The sequence below is a fragment of the Schistocerca piceifrons genome, chromosome 7 (genome assembly GCF_021461385.2).
Source record: "Schistocerca piceifrons isolate TAMUIC-IGC-003096 chromosome 7, iqSchPice1.1, whole genome shotgun sequence".
NCBI classification, from domain to species: domain Eukaryota; kingdom Metazoa; phylum Arthropoda; class Insecta; order Orthoptera; family Acrididae; genus Schistocerca; species Schistocerca piceifrons.
In genome coordinates, this window is record NC_060144.1 from 410,210,051 (window position 1) to 410,229,500 (window position 19,450).

The 19,450-nt window shown below is 42.0% G+C and overlaps 1 protein-coding gene across 2 annotated transcripts in view; it reads left to right on the plus strand.

The window, feature by feature from the left end:
• LOC124804747 (putative helicase MOV-10) overlaps positions 1 to 19,450 on the plus strand; it is a 317,343-nt gene that overhangs the window by 153,235 nt on the left and 144,658 nt on the right. For both annotated transcript variants that reach the window (XM_047265048.1, XM_047265049.1), the window contains exon 9: positions 15,358 to 15,503. In XM_047265048.1, coding sequence (XP_047121004.1) covers positions 15,358 to 15,503 — 146 coding nt within the window. The remainder of the gene's footprint in view (positions 1 to 15,357; positions 15,504 to 19,450) is intronic.

Genomic DNA, 19,450 nt, shown 5'->3' on the forward strand with positions numbered 1-19,450 from the left:
CTTATCGAACATCCCTCATACATAAATTTTAATCCAGCACTTATATACCCCAATGACAATGTGTAAATCTTTTGATACTCTTCATCTGTAAACCTCCAGCTTATTGCTGTGGGTACAGTTCAGTCATGATACAATTTTGAGTAATGTACTACAGAATAAGGATGCTACTTTATTACTCTAAAGAACTAAATTCCACAGCAACAGACCGTAATATACTTCCCATAACACAATGGACAAAATATCAACTACGGAAACTGTTACTTCACTTTTTGTCAACACATTATTCTGAACCTAGGCTTGAAGGACAATACAGCTACAAATCTTTTCTTTTTTCCACCAGTATTACTATGGGCCAGGGGCTCCCAAACTATTCCTCTGACAGAATGCTTTGAGAATCCTGGTAATTTGGTGGAACATCTTACTTATGTGGAAGGTTAATAAATTTTTAAAAATGAAAAACATTTGTTACTTCAGCTACTTTTGGCAGTGACTTTAATTTATATCATGACTAATAACACAGAAAAAAATTTTTAAAATAAATATTGTCAAAATGTCAAAGAGCAAAAAAAGCCATGCCATTAATAGTTTTTCATGGAGCACTTATTCACTTCCTGTGTAACACAGTTTGGGAAAACCTGCCATAAGTGACTAAATTTACTTTGTTTTTCTTTACTAATGCCTGAAGAACTGTAAACAGACACATCCCAACTACAGATGGAGTCCTCTATAAGCAACTGCACTTCAGTCTTAACTTATATCTAAAAACAAAGATGACTTACCGAACAAAAATGCTGGCAGGAATGTTTCCTTCCATTATATTAAAAACAAAGATGATGTGACTTACCAAACGAAAGCGCTGGCAGGTCGATAGACACACAAACAAACACAAACATACACACAAAATTCAAGCTTTCGCAACAAACTGTTGCCTCATAAGGAAAGAGGGAAGGAGAGGGAAAGACGAAAGGATGTGGGTTGTAAGGGAGAGGGTAAGAAGTCATTCCAATCCCGGGAGCGGAAAGACTTACCTTAGGGGGAAAAAAGGACGGGTATACACTCGCGCGCACATATACATATCCATCCAAAGATATGTGTGGATGGATATGTGTGTGTGTGCGCGAGTGTATACCCGTCCTTTTTTCCCCCTAAGGTAAGTCATCCGCTCCCGGGATTGGAATGACTCCTTACCCTCTCCCTTAAAAAATATAATAATTCCAATCCCAAAGAAAGCAGGTGTTGACAGATGTGAAAATTACCGAACAATCAGTTTAATAAGTCACGGCTGCAAAATACTAACGTGAATTCTTTACAGACGAATGGAAAAACTGATAGAAGCCAACCTTGGGGAAGATCAGTTTGGATTCCGTAGAAATATGGGGACACGTGTGGCAATTCTGACCCTACGACTTATTTTAGAAGCTAGATTAAGAAAAGGCAAACCTACGTTTCTTGCATTTGTAGACTTAGAGAAAGCTTTTGACAATGTTGACTGGAATACTCTCTTTCAAATTCTGAAGGTGGCAGGGGTAAAATACAGGCAGCGAAAGGCTATTTACAGTTTGTACAGAAACCAGACAGCAGTTATAAGAGTCGAGGGACATGAAAGGGAAGCAGTGGTTGGGAAGGGAGTGAGACAGGGTTGTAGCCTCTCCCCGATGTTATTCAATCTGTATATTGAGCAAGCAATAAAGGAAACAAAAGAAAAATTCGGAGTAGGTATTAAAATCCATGGAGGAGAAATAAAAACGTTGAGGTTCGCCGATGACGTACTTCTGTCAAAGACAGCAAAGGACTTGGAAGAAGTGTTGAACGGAATGGACAGTGTCTTGAAAGAAGGATATAAGATGAATATCAACAAAAGCAAAACGAGAGTAATGGAATGTAGTCGAATTAAGTCCGGTGATGCTGAGGGAATTAGATTAGGAAATGAGACACTTAAAGCAGTAAAGGAGTTTTGCTATTTGGGGAGCAAAATAACTGATTATGGTTGAAGTAGAGAGGATATAAAATGTAGACTGGCAATGGCAAGGAAAGCGTTTCTGAAGAAGAGAAATTTGTTAACATCGGGTATAGATTTAAGTGTCAGAAAGTCGTTTCTGAAAGTATATGTATGGAGTGTAGCCATGTATGGAAGTGAAACATGGACGATAAATAGTTTGGACAAGAAGAGAATAGAAGCTTTCAAAATGTGGTGCTACAGAAGAATGCTGAAGATTAGATGGGTAGATCACATAACTAATGAGGAAGTACTGAATAGAATTGGGGAGAAGAGGAGTTTGTGGCACAACTTGACTATAAGAAGGGATCGGTTGGTAGGACATGTTCTGAGGCATCAAGGGATCGCAAATTTAGTATTGGAGGGTAGCGTAGAGGGTAAAAATCATAGAGGGAGACCAAGAGATGAATACACTAAGCAGATTCAGAAGGATGTAGGTTGCAGTAGGTACTGGGAGATGAAGAAGCTTGGACAGGATAGAGTAGCGTGGAGAGCTGCATCAAACCAGTCTCAGGACTGAAGACCACAACAAGAACAACATTTATCTTTCAGAACAATAGTCAGACCAATGCAAACACAACAAAATTTTTGAACATTCAAGCTCCAGCAAACACATTAAAAACTGCTTTCTATACACCTACCGTGAACACTACTTTTTGCATATTTACATTGGAAATCATTTTTTGAAAACTGTTTATTGTACTGTCACTATCAAAGATGCTTACAACCTACATTACACTATTTACTAATTATTACTTTTAATAATTTGTATGTAGCTGCCATTGACAACTTAGCAACTTACTTTTACAATCTCCACTTTCTTTCAATGTGCACATTTCTCATGGCAACATTATTTACTCTTATTTTTACTAATTGCATTTCACCTGTGTTATTGTTGTTAATTTCAAACAATTAAACCTTCTCAGCTTTGTCAACACTTTTATTTGCTACCAGTACATAGTCTGTTTCTGTCTTATTTACTTCAGGTTCAGTTCGTGGTAGATTACATTACTGTTACTGGTAACCATTCAAGTTCCACCTTCTTTCTCAATCTGGCATCTATTCATACTGTTACCTACCTTATCAGGAACATTACTCACTACTTGGACACACTGTGCCTTCACAACATGTTAAAGACATCAACATTCACATCAACAACTTTCTGCTCAACAAAATCATCCATATTAGTATCATATTTATTCACAGTTTCACATTAAGCCCTATGCTGTTGCCCAGTTTTGCTTATTACCACTTCAATTGTTGGCAGCTCATTTCTACAACAGCTAATTGTCAAGTTTTCTCACACTTTTTCCTTAACAAGCCCATCGGCTTTGCTGACCATTTTGTTAACAGTGACAGACTTTTTGTTTCTGTTTAAACATCTACCTTAGTCTCAACTAGCTGCTGCTCATTTAGATCACTATTAATTACCAATAACTCACCTTCGCCTTTGACGTTACTTTCCTGCTCAATATCATTTATTTCTGCAACAGTTCCATTCACTATCTGCACATGCCATTTCAACCTTATTTGCTTCATATTTACTTGCTTGCACCTCACTTATTACTGATTCACCCTCCCTTTCACCCTGACATTCATTCACTTCATCACCGATTATATCATAATGTTCCTTCATTATGTGGCCAGCTTTCACATGATATCCCTTAATTACGTCATCTAATTCATCCATATTATCTTTCATCCATGACTTCTCATTCCATTCATACATCACCTATTTGGTACTCTATCAGGATATTTGCTCCTCAACTCTCATACTCTGCTTTCCACTCTTCCAGATTACTATATCCTTACTTCCATTTTCCAAATCCACTTCCAGATCCCTATCACCGTTAACTTTGTTTACGTACTCTGTGATTTCTTGATCTACTTCTAACTCATCAATACCAATTGTATCATTTTGCTTTGTCTCAAATATCATTTCTTTCCACCATTGGAACAGATTTGCATACTTCATATAACCCATCCTGACATTCAACAATTTCCAGTTACCTATTATGCAATTTTTTAGTTACATTTTCAGACTTGTCGTCAACATTCTCAGTATAAACTCCTGCTTCGTTAGTGCATATGTTTCTATTCCAAAAATTTTTATTTTCTCTGAACAATGTCATTCAAAGTTTTCAAGCTCACTAAGTCATCTTGAACATCAATTTCAATTTCACTAGATTCTACCATTTTGTATTCACTGGATGGTTTATCACTTTCTTCATAAATGTTTTTCTTTGTCCATAGGTTTCTTTCATTTGTGTTGAAAGTGGACTACATATTTTTTTCTTTTACCATTAAAGACCTGTCCTGACAGTTTGTTCAGTTTTTTATTACTGACTGCATTTAATATAAACTCATTGTTACAAATTCTGTTCGTTAAGTGACATATTTTCAGCAACCATGTTCACTCAGTTTCATTTTGTACACGCAAAGGTAGAAAAAATGCTTTACATCCAAATTGTCAACATTTAGGAAGCTGCTGCCATCCATAGTTCTCATCTGCTTACAGCTCCACCTCATATCACCATGTCAGCTCGTTTTGATATCCTTCACACGCCATCTTACTGGCTGCTATCTGAAAATGGCTTCATTAATGACATGAGGCATTCTTGTACTCTCTTTATCATGTTGCCTGCTTCCATCAGTATTTCCCATAATAAAATTGGTACTGTTCTGAAAATTGTTCGTGGGCTGCCACTTTTGCAGTCTGTAAGTAGTTTCAATTCATTTATGCTGCACAAAAATATATTTCATTGTTTTGTCATCACTCCATCACTTTATATAAATAATTCACTGTCACTTGTCCTTGTTCGTGAGTGCACTGTTTAGCGTGAGTTGTTCAACACGTGGCTCTCGGAGGGTTTCCACCCAATTATCTGCACAACTCAGCAATTTCAGTTTCTCTGATTAACACTTTTATTTAACTTTGACAGACTTCATAGAGCCGATTACCTGTTTACCAGCTGTAAAAAGAATAACAGTGCTCACATCAGGTAGCTCCTTATAATACCTAACAGTCACAGTGGCAGATTTGAATATTCTATTGTAGCGCAAAACCATGGTCATGTTTATATAAAAATGATACATTTCACACATAACATAGTCCTTCAATAATTCTAAAAACAAAGATGATGAGACTTACCAAACAAAAGTGCTGGCAGGTCGATAGACACACAAACATACACACAAAATTCAAGCTTTTGCAACAAATGGTTGCTTCGTAAGGAAAGAGGAAAGGAGAGGGAAAGACGAAAGGATGTGAGTTTTAAGGGAGAGGTTAAGGACTCATTCCAATCCCAGGAGCGGAAAGACTTACCTTAAGGGGAAAAAAGGACAGGTATACACTCCTGCGCGCGCACACACACACACACACACACACACACACACACACACACTCACACACACACACACATATCCATCCGCACATACACAGACACAAGCAGACATTTGTAAAGGCAAAGAGTTTGGGCAGAGATGTCAGTCGAGGCGGAAGTGCAGAGGCAAAGATGTTGTTGAAAGACAGGTGAGGTATGAGCGGCGGCAAATTGAAATTAGAAATTAGCGGAGATTGAGGGCTGGCGGATAGCGAGAAGAGAAGATATGCTGAAGGGCAAGTTCCCATCTCCGGAGTTCTGACAGGTTGGTGTTAGTGGGAAGTATCCAGATAACCCGGACGGTGTAACACTGTGCCAAGATGTGCTGGCCGTGCTCCAAGGCATGTTTAGCCACAGGGTGATCCTCATTACCAACAAACACTGTCTGCCTGTGTCCGTTCACGCGAATGAACAGTTTGTTGCTGGTCATTCCCACATAGAAGGCTTCACAGTGTAGGCAGGTCAGTTGGTAAATCACGTGGGTGCTTTCACATGTGGCTCTGCCTTTGATCGTGTACACCTTCCGGGTTACAGGACTGGAGTAGGTGGTGGTGGGAGGGTGCATGGGTCAGGTTTTGCACCGTGGGCGGTTACAAGGGTAGGAGCCAGAGGGTAGGGAAGGTGGTTTGGGGATTTCATAGGGATGAACTAAGAGGTTACGAAGGTTAGGTGGACGGTGGAAAGACACTCTTGGTGGAGTGGGGAGGATTTCATGAAGGATGGATCTCATTTCAGGGCAGGATTTGAGAAAGTCGTATGCCTGCTGGAGAGCCACATTCAGAGTCTGATCTAGTCCCAGAAAGTATCCTGTCACAAGTGGGGCACTTTTGGGGTTCTTCTGTGGGAGGTTTCGGGTTTGAGGAGATGAGGAAGTGGCTCTAGTTATTTGCTTCTGTACCAGGTCGGGAGGGTAGTTGCGGGATGCGAAAGCTGTTTTCAGGTTGTTGGTGTAATGGTTCAAGGATTCCGGACTGGAGCAGATTCGTTTGCCACGAAGACCTAGGCTGTAGGGAAGGGACCGTTTGATGTGGAATGGGTGGCAGCTGTCATAATGGAGGTACTGTTGCTTGTTGGTGGGTTTGATGTGGACGGACGGGTGAAGCTGGCCATTGGACAGGTGGAGGTCAACGTCAAGGAAAGTGGCATGGGATTTGGAGTAGGACCAGGTGAATCTGATGGAACCAAAGGAGTTGAGGTTGGAGAGGAAATTCTGGAGTTGTTCTTCACTGTGAGTCCATATCATGAAAATGTCATCAATAAATCTCTACCAAACTCTGGGTTGGCAGGCCTGGGTAACCAAGAAGGCTTCCTCTAAGTGACCCATGAATAGGTTGGCGTATGAGGGGGCCATCCTGGTACCCATGGCTGTTCCCTTTAATTGTTGGTATGTCTGGCCTTTGAAAGTGAAGAAGTTGTGGGTCAGGATGAAGCTGGCTAAGGTAATGAGGAAAGAGGTCTTAGGTAGGGTGGCAGGTGATCGGCGTGAAAGGAAGTGCTCCATCGCAGCGAGGCCCTGGACATGCGGAATATTTGTGTATAAGGAAGTGGCATCAATGGTTACAAGGATGGTTTCCGGGGGTAACAGACTGGGTAGGGATTCCAGGCGTTCGAGAAATTGGTTGGTGTCTTTGATGAAGGGTGGGAGACTGCATGTAATGGGTTGAAGGTGTTGATCTACGTAGGCAGAGATGCGTTCTGTGGGGGCTTGGTAACCAGCTACAATGGGACGGCCGGGATGATTGGGTTTGTGAATTTTAGGAAGAAGGTAGAAGGTAGGGGTGCGGGTGTTGGTGGGGTCAGGAGGTTGATGGAGTCAGGTGAAAGGTTTTGTAGGGGGCCTAAGGCACTGAGGATTCCTTGAAGCTCCGCCTGGACATCAGGAATGGGATTACCTTGGCAAACTTTGTAAGTAGTGTTGTCTGAAAGCTGACGCAGTCCCTCAGCCACATACTCCCGACGATCAAGTACAACGGTCGTGGAACCCTTGTCTGCCGGAAGAATGACGATGGATCGGTCAGCCTTCAGATCACGGATAGCCTGGGCTTCAGCAGTGGTGATGTTGGGAGTAGGATTAAGGTTTTTTTAAGAAGGATTGAGAGGTAAGGCTGGAAGTCAGAAATTCCTGGAAGGTTTGGAGAGGGTGAGTTTGAGGAAGAGGAGGTGGATCCCGCTGTGACGGAGGACGGAACTGTTCCAGGCAGGGTTCAATTTGGATAGTGTCTTGGGGAGTTGGATCATTAGGAGTAGGATTAGGATCATTTTTCTTCGTGGCAAAGTGATATTTCCAGCAGAGAGTACGGGTGTAGGACAGTAAATCTTTGACGAGGGCTGTTTGGTTGAATCTGGGAGTGGGGCTGAAGGTGAGGCCTTTGGATAGGACAGAGGTTTCGGATTGGGAGAGAGGTTTGGAGGAAAGGTTAACTACTGAATTAGGGTGTTGTGGTTCCAGATTGTGTTGATTGGAATTTTGAGGTTTTGGAGGGAGTGGAGCTGGAAGTGGGAGATTGAGTAGATGGGAGAGACTGGGTTTGTGTGCAATGAGAGGAGGTTGAGGTTTGCTGGAAAGGTTGTGAAGGGTGAGTGAGTTGCCTTTCCGGAGGTGGGAAACCAAGAGATTGGATAGTTTTTTAAGGTGGAGGGTGGCATGCTGTTCTAATTTGTGGTTGGCCTGTAGGAGGATGCTCTGAACAGCCGGTGTGGATGTGGGAGAGGAAAGATTGAGGACTTTTATTAAGGATAGGAGTTGATGGGTGTGTTGATTGGCTGAGTTGATGTGTAGGTGAAGGATTAGGTGGGTGAGGGCAATGGATTGTTCAGTTTGGAACTGGTATAGGGACTGATGGAAAGAAGGGTTGCAGCCAGAGATGGGAACTTTAAGTGTGAGGCCTTTGGGGGTAATGCCAAATGTCAGACAAGCCTGAGAAAATAAAATATGGGAGTGTAATCTGGCTAGGGCGAAGGCATGTTTGCGGAGGGAATGTAAATAAAACTTAATGGGGTCATTGTGGAGGTGTTGTGAGGGTGACATGGTATTAGAAGGTGGAAAGTGTAACATGAGGCTGAAAAGAAAATGAAAATAAATATAAAAATATATGGGGAGAGATAAAGGTGAACTAGAAAGCAAATGGAGATCTGGTGTGAAAAAAGGCGAAAAAGTGTTGGTTAGAGCTGGGTTATGTTGATCCTGTGGTGAACTTGTGTAGGTAGACAACGATGTGCATAAAGGTTAGGTGGTTGTGTTGCCGCCAAAACACGTTAAAGGGTGGAGAAATTCGGGAAAATTTCGAGAAAACTACATGTAGATGTATTAAAAGGAGTGGTTTTGTGGTGGCAGATTATGAAAATGAGGCTAACAATTGTCTGACGAAGAAATAATGACGTTAAAACTTGTGGGAAGCGGCTAAAAATGATCGGTGATGTGAGAAAAACGGAAATGGAAATAAAGCAAAAGTTATTAGAACTAGCGGAAAAGGTTGTTTAATAGGCGAAAGGAACTGTTTGTGAACTAGAAACGGTGGATTTTATAGCAGTGGTAGTGTTGAAAGCAGGAAAAAAAATTTTTTTCGTTATGGTTTGGAAGTGGGTTACGTATTATTAGGTATTACGTATAATTGAGTATATATCGGCGGGATAAAATTGTATAGTAGATTACGGTAAAAAGGAGAAGGTGAATACAAAGTGAAACTACTGGCAAAAACAGAAGGAGGAAATAAGACGACAGAAAAGACTTCGAAATGCAACAGTGACAGTCATTCTTCCGGCGGACAAGGGTTCCACAATCGTGGTACTTGATCGTCGGGAATATGTGGCTGAGGGACTGCGTCAGCTTTCAGACAACACTACTTACAAAGTTTGCCAAGGTAATCCCATTCCTGATGTCCAGGCGGAGATTCAAGGAATCCTCAGTACCTTAGGCCCCCTACAAAACCTTTCACCTGACTCCATCAACCTCCTGACCCCACCAACACCCGCACCCCTACCTTCTACCTTCTTCCTAAAATTCACAAACCCAATCATCCCAGCCGTCCCATTGTAGCTGGTTACCAAGCCCCCACAGAACACATCTCTGCCTACGTAGATCAACACCTTCAACCCATTACACTCAGTCTCCCATCCTTCATCAAAGACACCAACCACTTTCTCGAACACCTGGAATCCCTACGCAGTCTGTTACCCCCGGAAACCATCCTTGTAACCATTGATGCCACTTCCTTATACACAAATATTCCGCATGTCCAGGGCCTCGCTGCGATGGAGCACTTCCTTTCACGCCGATCACCTGCCACCCTACCTAAGACCTCTTTCTCATTACCTTAGCCAGCTTCATCCTGACCCACAACTTCTTCACTTTCAAAGGCCAGACATACCAACAATTAAAGGGAATAGCCATGGGTACCAGGATGGCCCCCTCGTACGCCAACCTATTCATGGGTCGCTTAGAGGAAGCCTTCTTGGTTACCCAGGCCTGCCAACCCAGAGTTTGGTACAGATTTATTGATGACATTTTCATGATCTGGACTCACAGTGAAGAAGAACTCCAGAATTTCCTCTCCAACCTCAACTCCTTTGGTTCCATCAGATTCACCTGGTCCTACTCCCAATCCCATGCCACTTCACTTGACGTTGACCTCCACCTGTCCAATGGCCAGCTTCACATGTCCTTCCACATCAAACCCACCAACAAGCAACAGTACCTCCATTATGACAGCTGCCACCCATTCCACATCAAACGGTCCCTTCCCTACAGCCTAGGTCTTCGTGGCAAACGAATCTGCTCCAGTCCGGAATCCTTGAACCATTACACCAACAACCTGAAAACAGCTTTCGCATCCCGCAACTACCCTCCCGACCTGGTACAGAAGCAAATAACTAGAGCCACTTCCTCATCTCCTCAAACCCGGAACCTCCCACAGAAGAACCCCAAAAGTGCCCCACTTGTGACAGGATACTTTCCGGGACTAGATCAGACTCTGAATGTGGCTCTCCAGCAGGGATACGACTTTCTCAAATCCTGCCCTGAAATGAGATCCATCCTTCATGAAATCCTCCCCACTCCACCAAGAGTGTCTTTCCGCTGTCCACCTAACCTTCGTAACCTCTTAGTTCATCCCTATGAAATCCCCAAACCACCTTCCCTACCCTCTGGCTCCTACCCTTGTAACCGCCCCCGGTGTAAAACCAGTCCCATGCACCCTCCCACTACCACCACCTACCCCAGTCCTGTAACCCGGAAGGTGTACACGATCAATGGCAGAGCCACGTGTGAAAGCACCCACGTGATTTACCAACTGACCTGCCTACACTGTGAAGCCTTCTATGTGGGAATGACCAGCAACAAACTGTCCATTCACATGAATGGACACAGGCAGGCAGTGTTTGTTGGTAATGAGGATCACCCTGTGGCTAAACATGCCTTGGAGCACGGCCAGCACATCTTGGCACAGTGTTACACCGTCCGGGTTATCTGGATACTTCCCACTAACACCAACCTGTCAGAACTCCGGAGATGGGAACTTGCCCTTCAGCATATCTTCTCTTCTCGCTATCCGCCAGCCCTCAATCTCTGCTAATTTCTAATTTCAATTTGCCGCTGCTCATACCTCACCTGTCTTTCAACAACATCATTGCCTCTGTACTTCCGCCTCGACTGACATCTCTGCCCAAACTCTTTGCCTTTACAAATGTCTGCTTGTGTCTGTGTATGTGCGGATGGATATGTGTGTGTGTGTGTGTGTGTGTGTGTGTGTGTGTGTGTGTGTGTGTGTGTGTGCGCGCACGCAGGAGTGTATACCTGTCCTTTTTTCCCCTTAAGGTAAGTCTTTCCGCTCTGTTGCGAAAGCTTGAATTTTGTGTGTATGTTTGTGTTTGTTTGTGTGTCTATCGACCTGCCAGCGCTTTTGTTTGGTAAGTCTCACCGTCTTTGTTTTTAGACATTTTTTTCCCATGTGGAATGTTTCCCTCTATTATATTCATATCCTTCAATAATTCATGTGATATAATTACGCTGTGATAGTTCATTAAGCCAGTCCATAACCATGGTCATGTTTATATAAAAATGATACATTTCACACATAACATAGTCCTTCAATAATTCATGTGATATAATTACACTGTGATAGTTCATTAAGCCAGTCCATAATTAGATCTACCATGTCCAACATACTTCACAATAACAATGATGTTCCATATTTATGTCAATCTCAACAAGTCCATTTAAAATGTCCATTAATCCAATATGCAGAGTTCACTTGAAAATTATTAAACATTAGAGCTCTTGGTTTTACAAAGTGACTGGTGTGCAAATCTTCCCATTTGTTTCATTAGTCAAGACTAAGAGTGCACACCTATATAGGTCTTACTTGTCACCACTTAAACCATGAACTGGCAATTTTGAGTGATGTCCGACTACTTATAGTAGTCTGTTATTTTGAAAAATACATTATGCTTTGAAAAAATTGCTCAGTTGGATTTTACTGTTTTAGATGAATTGCAAGAACTATTGTGATATTAATTTATAGAAATTATTATTTGCTAGAAATTTGGAAAAATACATTGTTGCTTTTATACTTTACACAGGATGAGTCCCCTAGTTTACATGTGTAAGCACCAATTGCAAATTAGGGTAAATTATATGAAATTATTAAATAATGAGGTAATCAGTCAGTGCTGTATGTCATCTTGTATAGAAAAATTAAGGTAACAAAAGCATGTAGTCAAAGCTTGGAATCTAACAGTGGTAATGATGAAATCTACAATTAAAAGTGGGCCTGCTTATAAAAACCGAAGTTTAATTATTGCAGAAGATAATTAGTTTTTGGTAATTTACAATATGTTACTGCAAAGTGGGAATGCTTAACTTTTGAGTAGTGTAGGTTGTTTTTACCAACTATCTTGCTTAGCCCATATAGATTTGTGTGTAACAAACTGTATTCAAATGAGCTCCTCACCAGGCTGTGAAGGCCAAATGGGTGTCCACGGGCTGCCATGTTATCCTATGTTGTGCGGTATCATGCAAAAGGTGTATACTGTCAGCAGACCGCTCTCTTGATGTTTTTGCAGGCTTTCCAGACCATGGAGATGCTCCTATTCAGTCAAGTAGCTCCTCATTTGGCATCGCTAGGCTGAGTGCACTCTGTACCTGTGCCAGTCCTTCCACTAAGGCAAAATGCTTGGCAGTACAGGGAACTAAAACCAATTCCTCTACATGGCAGCAATCTACGCTGATCACTCTACTATGGAGGCAGATAGTGAAGTATGAGGGAGGATTGGAAAGTAACACACAATAACTTTTTTCTCCCCTGATACTGCAGCTGGAATGTCAAAATTCCACAATGATATAGGTAGAAATTTTGTGCTAAAGAAGGTATTTTGTTTTCATGTGCAGCTCCTTGGAAAAGAAGCCTGAACTACAAACAAAAATGGTGTGCATGTTGTTGTTGTCAGCTTGTGAGTAGCAGTGAAGTGTAGTTCAATATTTGTGAGCAAAAGGGCATAAACTGAGTGAAATTCACAGGAACATGTGTGGCATGTATGGAGATGATTGTGTGGACTGTAGCAATGTCTCCAGGTGGTGTGCATACTTCCAAGAATGCTGTGTGAACCTTAGTGATTTTCAATGCTTCGGGCAGCTAGTAACAGCTGCAATCCTGCAGAATGTCAGAGCCATTGAGTTAGCAATTTTGAATGAATGGTATGTGCAACTATGATCCTTTTTGCAGCAGTTTAACATTTCCTATTGTGCGGTGTACGATATTGCTCATGACACATTGAAATTTCATGAAGTTAGTGTTCTGTTGGTGCCTAAGAACCTGGCAGAGGAAGACAAGGGCCAGCAAATGATGACAAGCTGGAATCACTTATTGCGTTATTCCGCAGAAGGGCATGACTCTCTGAAAGGAATCATCTCTGGTGATGAGTCGTGGGTGTACTACTAGAGTCCTGAAACTAAGCAGCCCTCTGTGAAGTGGAACTGTTGTGGTTCCTCAGTACAGGGGGGGGGGTTTATTCAGAGTGACCCAATCTGCTAGGAAAGTGCTTGTGACAGTGTTCTGGGATATGCATGGTGTGTTATTGGTGGACATTGCTGAACATGGGACCTCTGTGAATGCTGCAGCCTACATTAAAACTTTTGTTAAGTTGCATCGTGCCCTTCATGACAAACACCATGACATTAATGCTGATGGTGCCAAAAACTTCTTCAAGATGCTCGCACCCATTTGCCACACCTGTTTGTGAGAAAATCAGCAAATTTCAGTGAGAGGTGCTTCAGCATCCACCACACTGTCTGGACCTTACAATGTCAGACTTTAACCTGTTTGGTCCCATGAAGGAATTCTAGGATGGCCACAGCTTTGCGACAGATGTGGAAATGAATCAGCAGTCCACAGATGGCTATACTCCAACCAAATGGACTTCTATGAACAGGGCATATTGAAATTGGTACCACAATTAGAGAAATGTGTTGAGAAAGTTGGTTACTACATAGAAAAGTAGGTAAAAGATGTAAGGTTTTTTTCCTATTAAACTTTTTGGTATTAAAATTATTGTGCATTACTTTCCAATCTTCCCTCATATATTACAGGTGTCATATAGTTATATCTTTTAATGATGAGTGCCCTAGTGAAAAGTAATTACTCCAGTGGATTCAGAACACAAAAGTGAATAATGAAATTTAGTGAAATCTAGTCCAAACAAGAACTTGACATTTTTGTGTAGTTGTTACATACCAACAGATGAATGTATTGAAAATAAGATATTATTATTTGTTGGAGCAGAAAAATGGAACAGATTGGAAGAATCCAGCTGCTGCCATCACTCCAGTTCTGTCACCGCCATCTCTTACCCCATCAAAGACAGGTCTACATATTATAGCAGTCATTGATCTTCATACTGCCAGCACAGTGCCACTTCCTATCTGATCACGGCAACTACCAAGCTGTTTGTCTGCATGAAAGGCCACCCCCAAACTGAGGCAAAGAGACAGCTGGACCACCCAGGTGCTGGACATGCTGCCCAGTACATTGTGTTTCACCTTGTCTGCTTCACAGCCTGTGTCATCTAATTCCTTTCCACCCATCCTAGCTTGTCTGAAGTACACAGGTGAGAACTCTCCCTGCAACATATCCTTTGTTTCCATCACTGCCCTGACCTTAATCTTCACTAGTCTCTGTCCTTTACCTGCCTATCCCCTTCCATAATCCCACTTCAGTGCTACGTCATGCACATTCTGTCTTGCCAAAGCCCCTACAAAGCCCTTTCCCTGTCTAATTCTCTACTCTATCCCCCCCCCCCCGCCCCCCCCCCCCGCTCATCCCCACCCCCCCCCCCCCTTTCTCCCTTCTCCAACCCATCACATCGTCTCATTGCTGCACTTCGTAGCTGTTTCCTGTTTCCCTCTGTCCTGCTCACTCCCACAGTCAGCACTAGTGTGATTCCCCACTCCTACTTGATATCCCTATCCCTCTCTACCCTATACCTCTTCTATATTGTCCTACCCAGCCAAGCTAGACTGCTGTTCACCTCACATGGAATTATGGTCATGTGTGTGTAAGTTGTGCTTGTGGGACTATGTGTTCTTCAGATGTGTGCTTCAGATGAAGGATTAGTCTTCTAGCATTCTTTCATCATGTCTGTCTGCAAGGTAAGACCTCTTCTCTGTGGTGAGTAGCACTCTATCCTTTGTGTATTGTTGTTATTCCATTGTGGATTTTGATTGTTTGGAATTGGTAATTGAGAGAATAAAATTTGCTGCTACCCAGGAATGCGAAGCTACTGATAATGGTACTGATAACAACATATACTCTTGCGTATGTCTTGCTCCTTTTTACTGATTGATTAGATTATATGGGTCCAGTATTATTACTAAATGTTAATAACATTTTTGAAAAGTTATAAATAAACTGAAATTTCCACCAATATTTGGTCACTGCATCAGTTGAAAGTTGCTCATGCTGGGAATCTTTCTTTTTGTATCTGCAGGTTCCTGGATTAGCTGAAAAACGTCCATCAGTAATGAAAAATGACAGGATAATAGTGAAGATAAAGGGGGACAAAGAGTGTATACAATACGAGGGAATAGTACATGCAGTCAGAGAACTGGATGTGTACTTAGGATTCAGGGAACAGTAAGTATCTCCTTCGTTGTAGAATTAACTTTTTTAATTCAGTTAATTTATTGTGGAATGACAGATATTTTCAACAAAAATAAGATGTTAGTATTTGCTCAGAATTATCTGGAGTTGCTCAGAATGATTCAGAGTTTGTGAGGTTAATACATGAAGATGTTACATTGAACCTATAAGTCAGAATTATTCTCCACATAAGAGACAGTTGTAACAGAGTTAAAAACAGGAGGAAATATCCAAAATGAAATAATTTATGGAATTTGATCAAATTAGTGTTTGGATGGTTTAAATGGCTTAGGTTTTAGAATTGGAGGACCATATTTCAGTTGTTAGAAGAAAGAAAATTTCAGAATGAGCAGGGCAAGAACAAAGTGATTGTTGTAGATGAGATTCTGACACCAAAAGTTCCTCTAGGTGGAGCATCCTTCCCTTTCTGTGCCACTTCTCTGTTTGCAGGATAAGCGGTAATAATTGCTTATATTTCCTCAGTGAACATCATTTAGACTCTCACAGGTAGAATGTCTCGTTACTACAGATGGTTTGTAATATTGACTGCATTAACATCCCTTGGCAACATGGTAATGTGCCTCTTGTCCATAGCATTTATCAGAGTGACACCTGAATGCCTTCATCAGTTTAAATGGTTAGTGGTGAGTGCCTCAGTGTTTACAGCCAGTTGTCACTGTGTGCCCATTTGATGAATCTGGGTTATCAGAACTGGTCTACACTAGGAGGCTTCTTCTAATATCATAGACATTGGGCATCCTCCAGCACAGTTGGACTTAACAGTGACATTTTGTCTCAGAGGTGGAGGGAAGAATTGTATGACAGTTGAACTGAAACAGTTTTTAGTAAGGAACCTGCCCTCTAGACGTAATAAGCTTCCTCAGGTGTGCATCACGGGACCTAAGATGTCCATTTCATTCATAGCTTGTTATGGAACAAAAATGGCTGTCTCCTCATAATCTCGTACACTCCCAGGAGAACACTTGGTCTGGTGGCAGCAACACTCAGCCAAGAAAAATAGTTCCCTTCGAATGGAGAAAAAGGGGATAGGTTAGGGTGATTAGAAATGAGAGGCAGGTCATCCAGGCCAATGGGTGAGAGGGACATTTGTGAAGTATTTCTTGCTATAGTAAAAGCCATTTATAAAAGTGGAAGTAAGTAAGAGACCTTTAGTTGCAGCAGAATCTTGAACCATCTTTCTGAGGACAACCTTTGAACAGCATCTCAGGTTTGGCTTCCCTAAAGCTTTTTTTACTGAGAAACCATTATGTGACCTCACAAACTCAGTGCTGGTAGAAATAAACAAGAGAAGTCACCCAGTTGACATTTTCTGTGATCTTCCCAGGATCTCTCATTGTGCAAATCATAAAATTCTGTTACGGAAACTAACATCGTACATCATTTAGGCTCTCCTCTTGCGTGGATGGACTCTCGGGTTTACATCAGATAACAGAGGATCATGTTAGCAAATGATGCAATAAAAGTAAGATTCAGTTCAGAGTGGGAAAACAATAAGTATGCTGTCCCACAAGGTTTGGTTCACAGATGTCTCCTGTTCATGGTCTTCATGGTCTACATAAATTATATTTGTGGGACACTCTTCAAAAACTGGAATGTTTGCTGATAACAATTATAAAACCTGTGATGAAACTTAGTTTGATCATTTTGAACTGGAGTACATCATTTTGAACCAGAGTTCAAGTATCAAATCATGCAGCGGAAATACCCTGAACCACCTGTTCATGTTGTTGTTGTTGTTACTGTCGTGGTCTTCTCTCCAAAGACTGGTGTGATGCAGCTATCCATGTGACTCTATCCTGTGTAAGTCTCTTCATCTCTGAATAACTACTGCAACTTACATCCCTTTGAATCTGTGTACTTTGTTCATCTCTTGGTCTCCCTCTATGTTTTTTACCCCCCACATTTCCCTCCAGCACTAAGTTGGTGATCCCTTGGTGTCTCAGAGTGTGTCCTATCAACCTGTCCCATCCTCTGGTCAAGCTGTGCCACAAAATTCTTTCCTCCCTAATTCTGTTCAGTACCTCCACAGAACCACATTTTAAAAGCTTCTATTCTCTTCTTGTACAAACTGTTTATCACACATGTCTCACTTCCATACAAATACTTGCAAAAGACTTCCTGACATATAAATCTAAATGTGATGTTAACAAATTTTTCTTCTTCAGAAATGCTTTTCTTGCCATTGCCAGTCTACCTTTTTTATTTCCACTACTTCATCTGTCATCAGTTATTTTGCTGCTCAAATAACAAAACTCATCTACTACTTTAAGTTTTCATTTCCTAATCTAATTCACTCAGCTTCACCTGATTTAATTTGACTACATTCCATTATCCTCTTTTTTGCTTTTGTTAATGTTTGCTTTTGTTAGAGAAGGATATAAGGTGAACATCTCTTCCAAGTCCTTTGCTGTCTCTCACAGAATTACAATGTCATTAGCAAATCACAAAGATTTTGTTTCTTGTCTCTGGACTTTAATTCGTACTCCATATTTTTCATTGGTATTTGTTGCTGTGTGCTCCACATACAGGTTGAGTAACATTATGGATAGGCTACATCCTGTCTCACTCCCTTCTCAACCACTGCTTCCCTTTCATTCTCCTCAACTCTGATAAATGCCATCTGGTTTCTCTACAAGTTTTACATAGCCTTTCACTCCCTGTGTTCTCCCTGCTACTTTCTGAATTTCAAATACGGGATTTTGGTCAGCACTGTCAAAAGCTTTCACCAAGTTTACAAAAAGCCATAAACACAGGTTTGCCTTTCCTTAACCTATCTTCTTAGAGGAGTAGTACGGTCATTATTGCACCGCGTGTTCCTGCATTTGCCTGGAATCCAAACTGATCTTCCCTGAGGTTTGAATCTACCAGTTTCCCATTCTTCTGTGAAGAAAAAGATAGTTTGCAACAATGACTTATTAAACAAGTAGGGTAATCCAGAATGAGATTTTCACTCTGCAATGGAGTGTGCGCTGATATGAAACTTCCTAGCAGATTAAAACTGTGTGCCAGACCGAGACTTGAACTCGAGACCTTTGCCTTTCGCGGGCAAGTGCTCTGCCAACTGAGCTACCCAAGTACGACTCACGCCCGGTACTCACAGCTTTACTTCTGCCAGTACCTCATCTCCTTCCTTCCAAACTTTACAGAAGCTCTCCTGCAAACCTTGCAGAGCTAGCACTCCTGAAGGAGAAGATATTGCGGAGACATGGCTTAGCCACAGCCTGGGGGATGTTTCCAGAATGAGAATTTCACTCCACTGCAGTGTGTGCTGATATGAAACTTCCTGGCAATTTAAAACTGTGAGTCGTGCTTGGGTAACTCAGTTGGCAGAGCACTTGCCCGCGAAAAGCAAAGGTCCCGAGCTCGAGTCTTGGTCCGGCACACATTTTTTACACTGCAGAGTGAAAATCTCATTCTGGAAACATCCCCCAGACTGTGGCTAAGCCATGTCTCCACAATATCCTTTCTTTCACGAGTGCTAGTTCTGCAAGGTTTGCAGGAGAGCTTCTGTAAAGGAGACGAGGTACTGGCAGAAGTAAAGCTCTGAGGACGGGACGTGAGTCGTGCTTGGGTAGCTCAGTTGGCAGAGCACTTGCCCGTGAAAGACAAAGGTCCCGAGTTCGAGTCTCGGTCCATCACACAGTTTTAATCTGCCAGGAAGTTTCATATCAGCGCACACTCCGCTGCAGGGTGCAAATCTCATTCTGGAAACATCGCCCAGGCTGTGACCAAGCCATGTCTCTGCAATATCCTTTCTGTCAGGGGTGCTAGTTCTGCAAGGTTCGCAGGAGAGCTTCTGTAAAGCTTGGAAGGTAGGAGACGAGGTACTGGCAGAAGTAAAGCTGTGAGGACGGGGTGTGAGTCGTACTTGGGTAGCTCAGTTGGCAGAGCACTTGCCCACGAAAGGCAAAGGTCCCGAG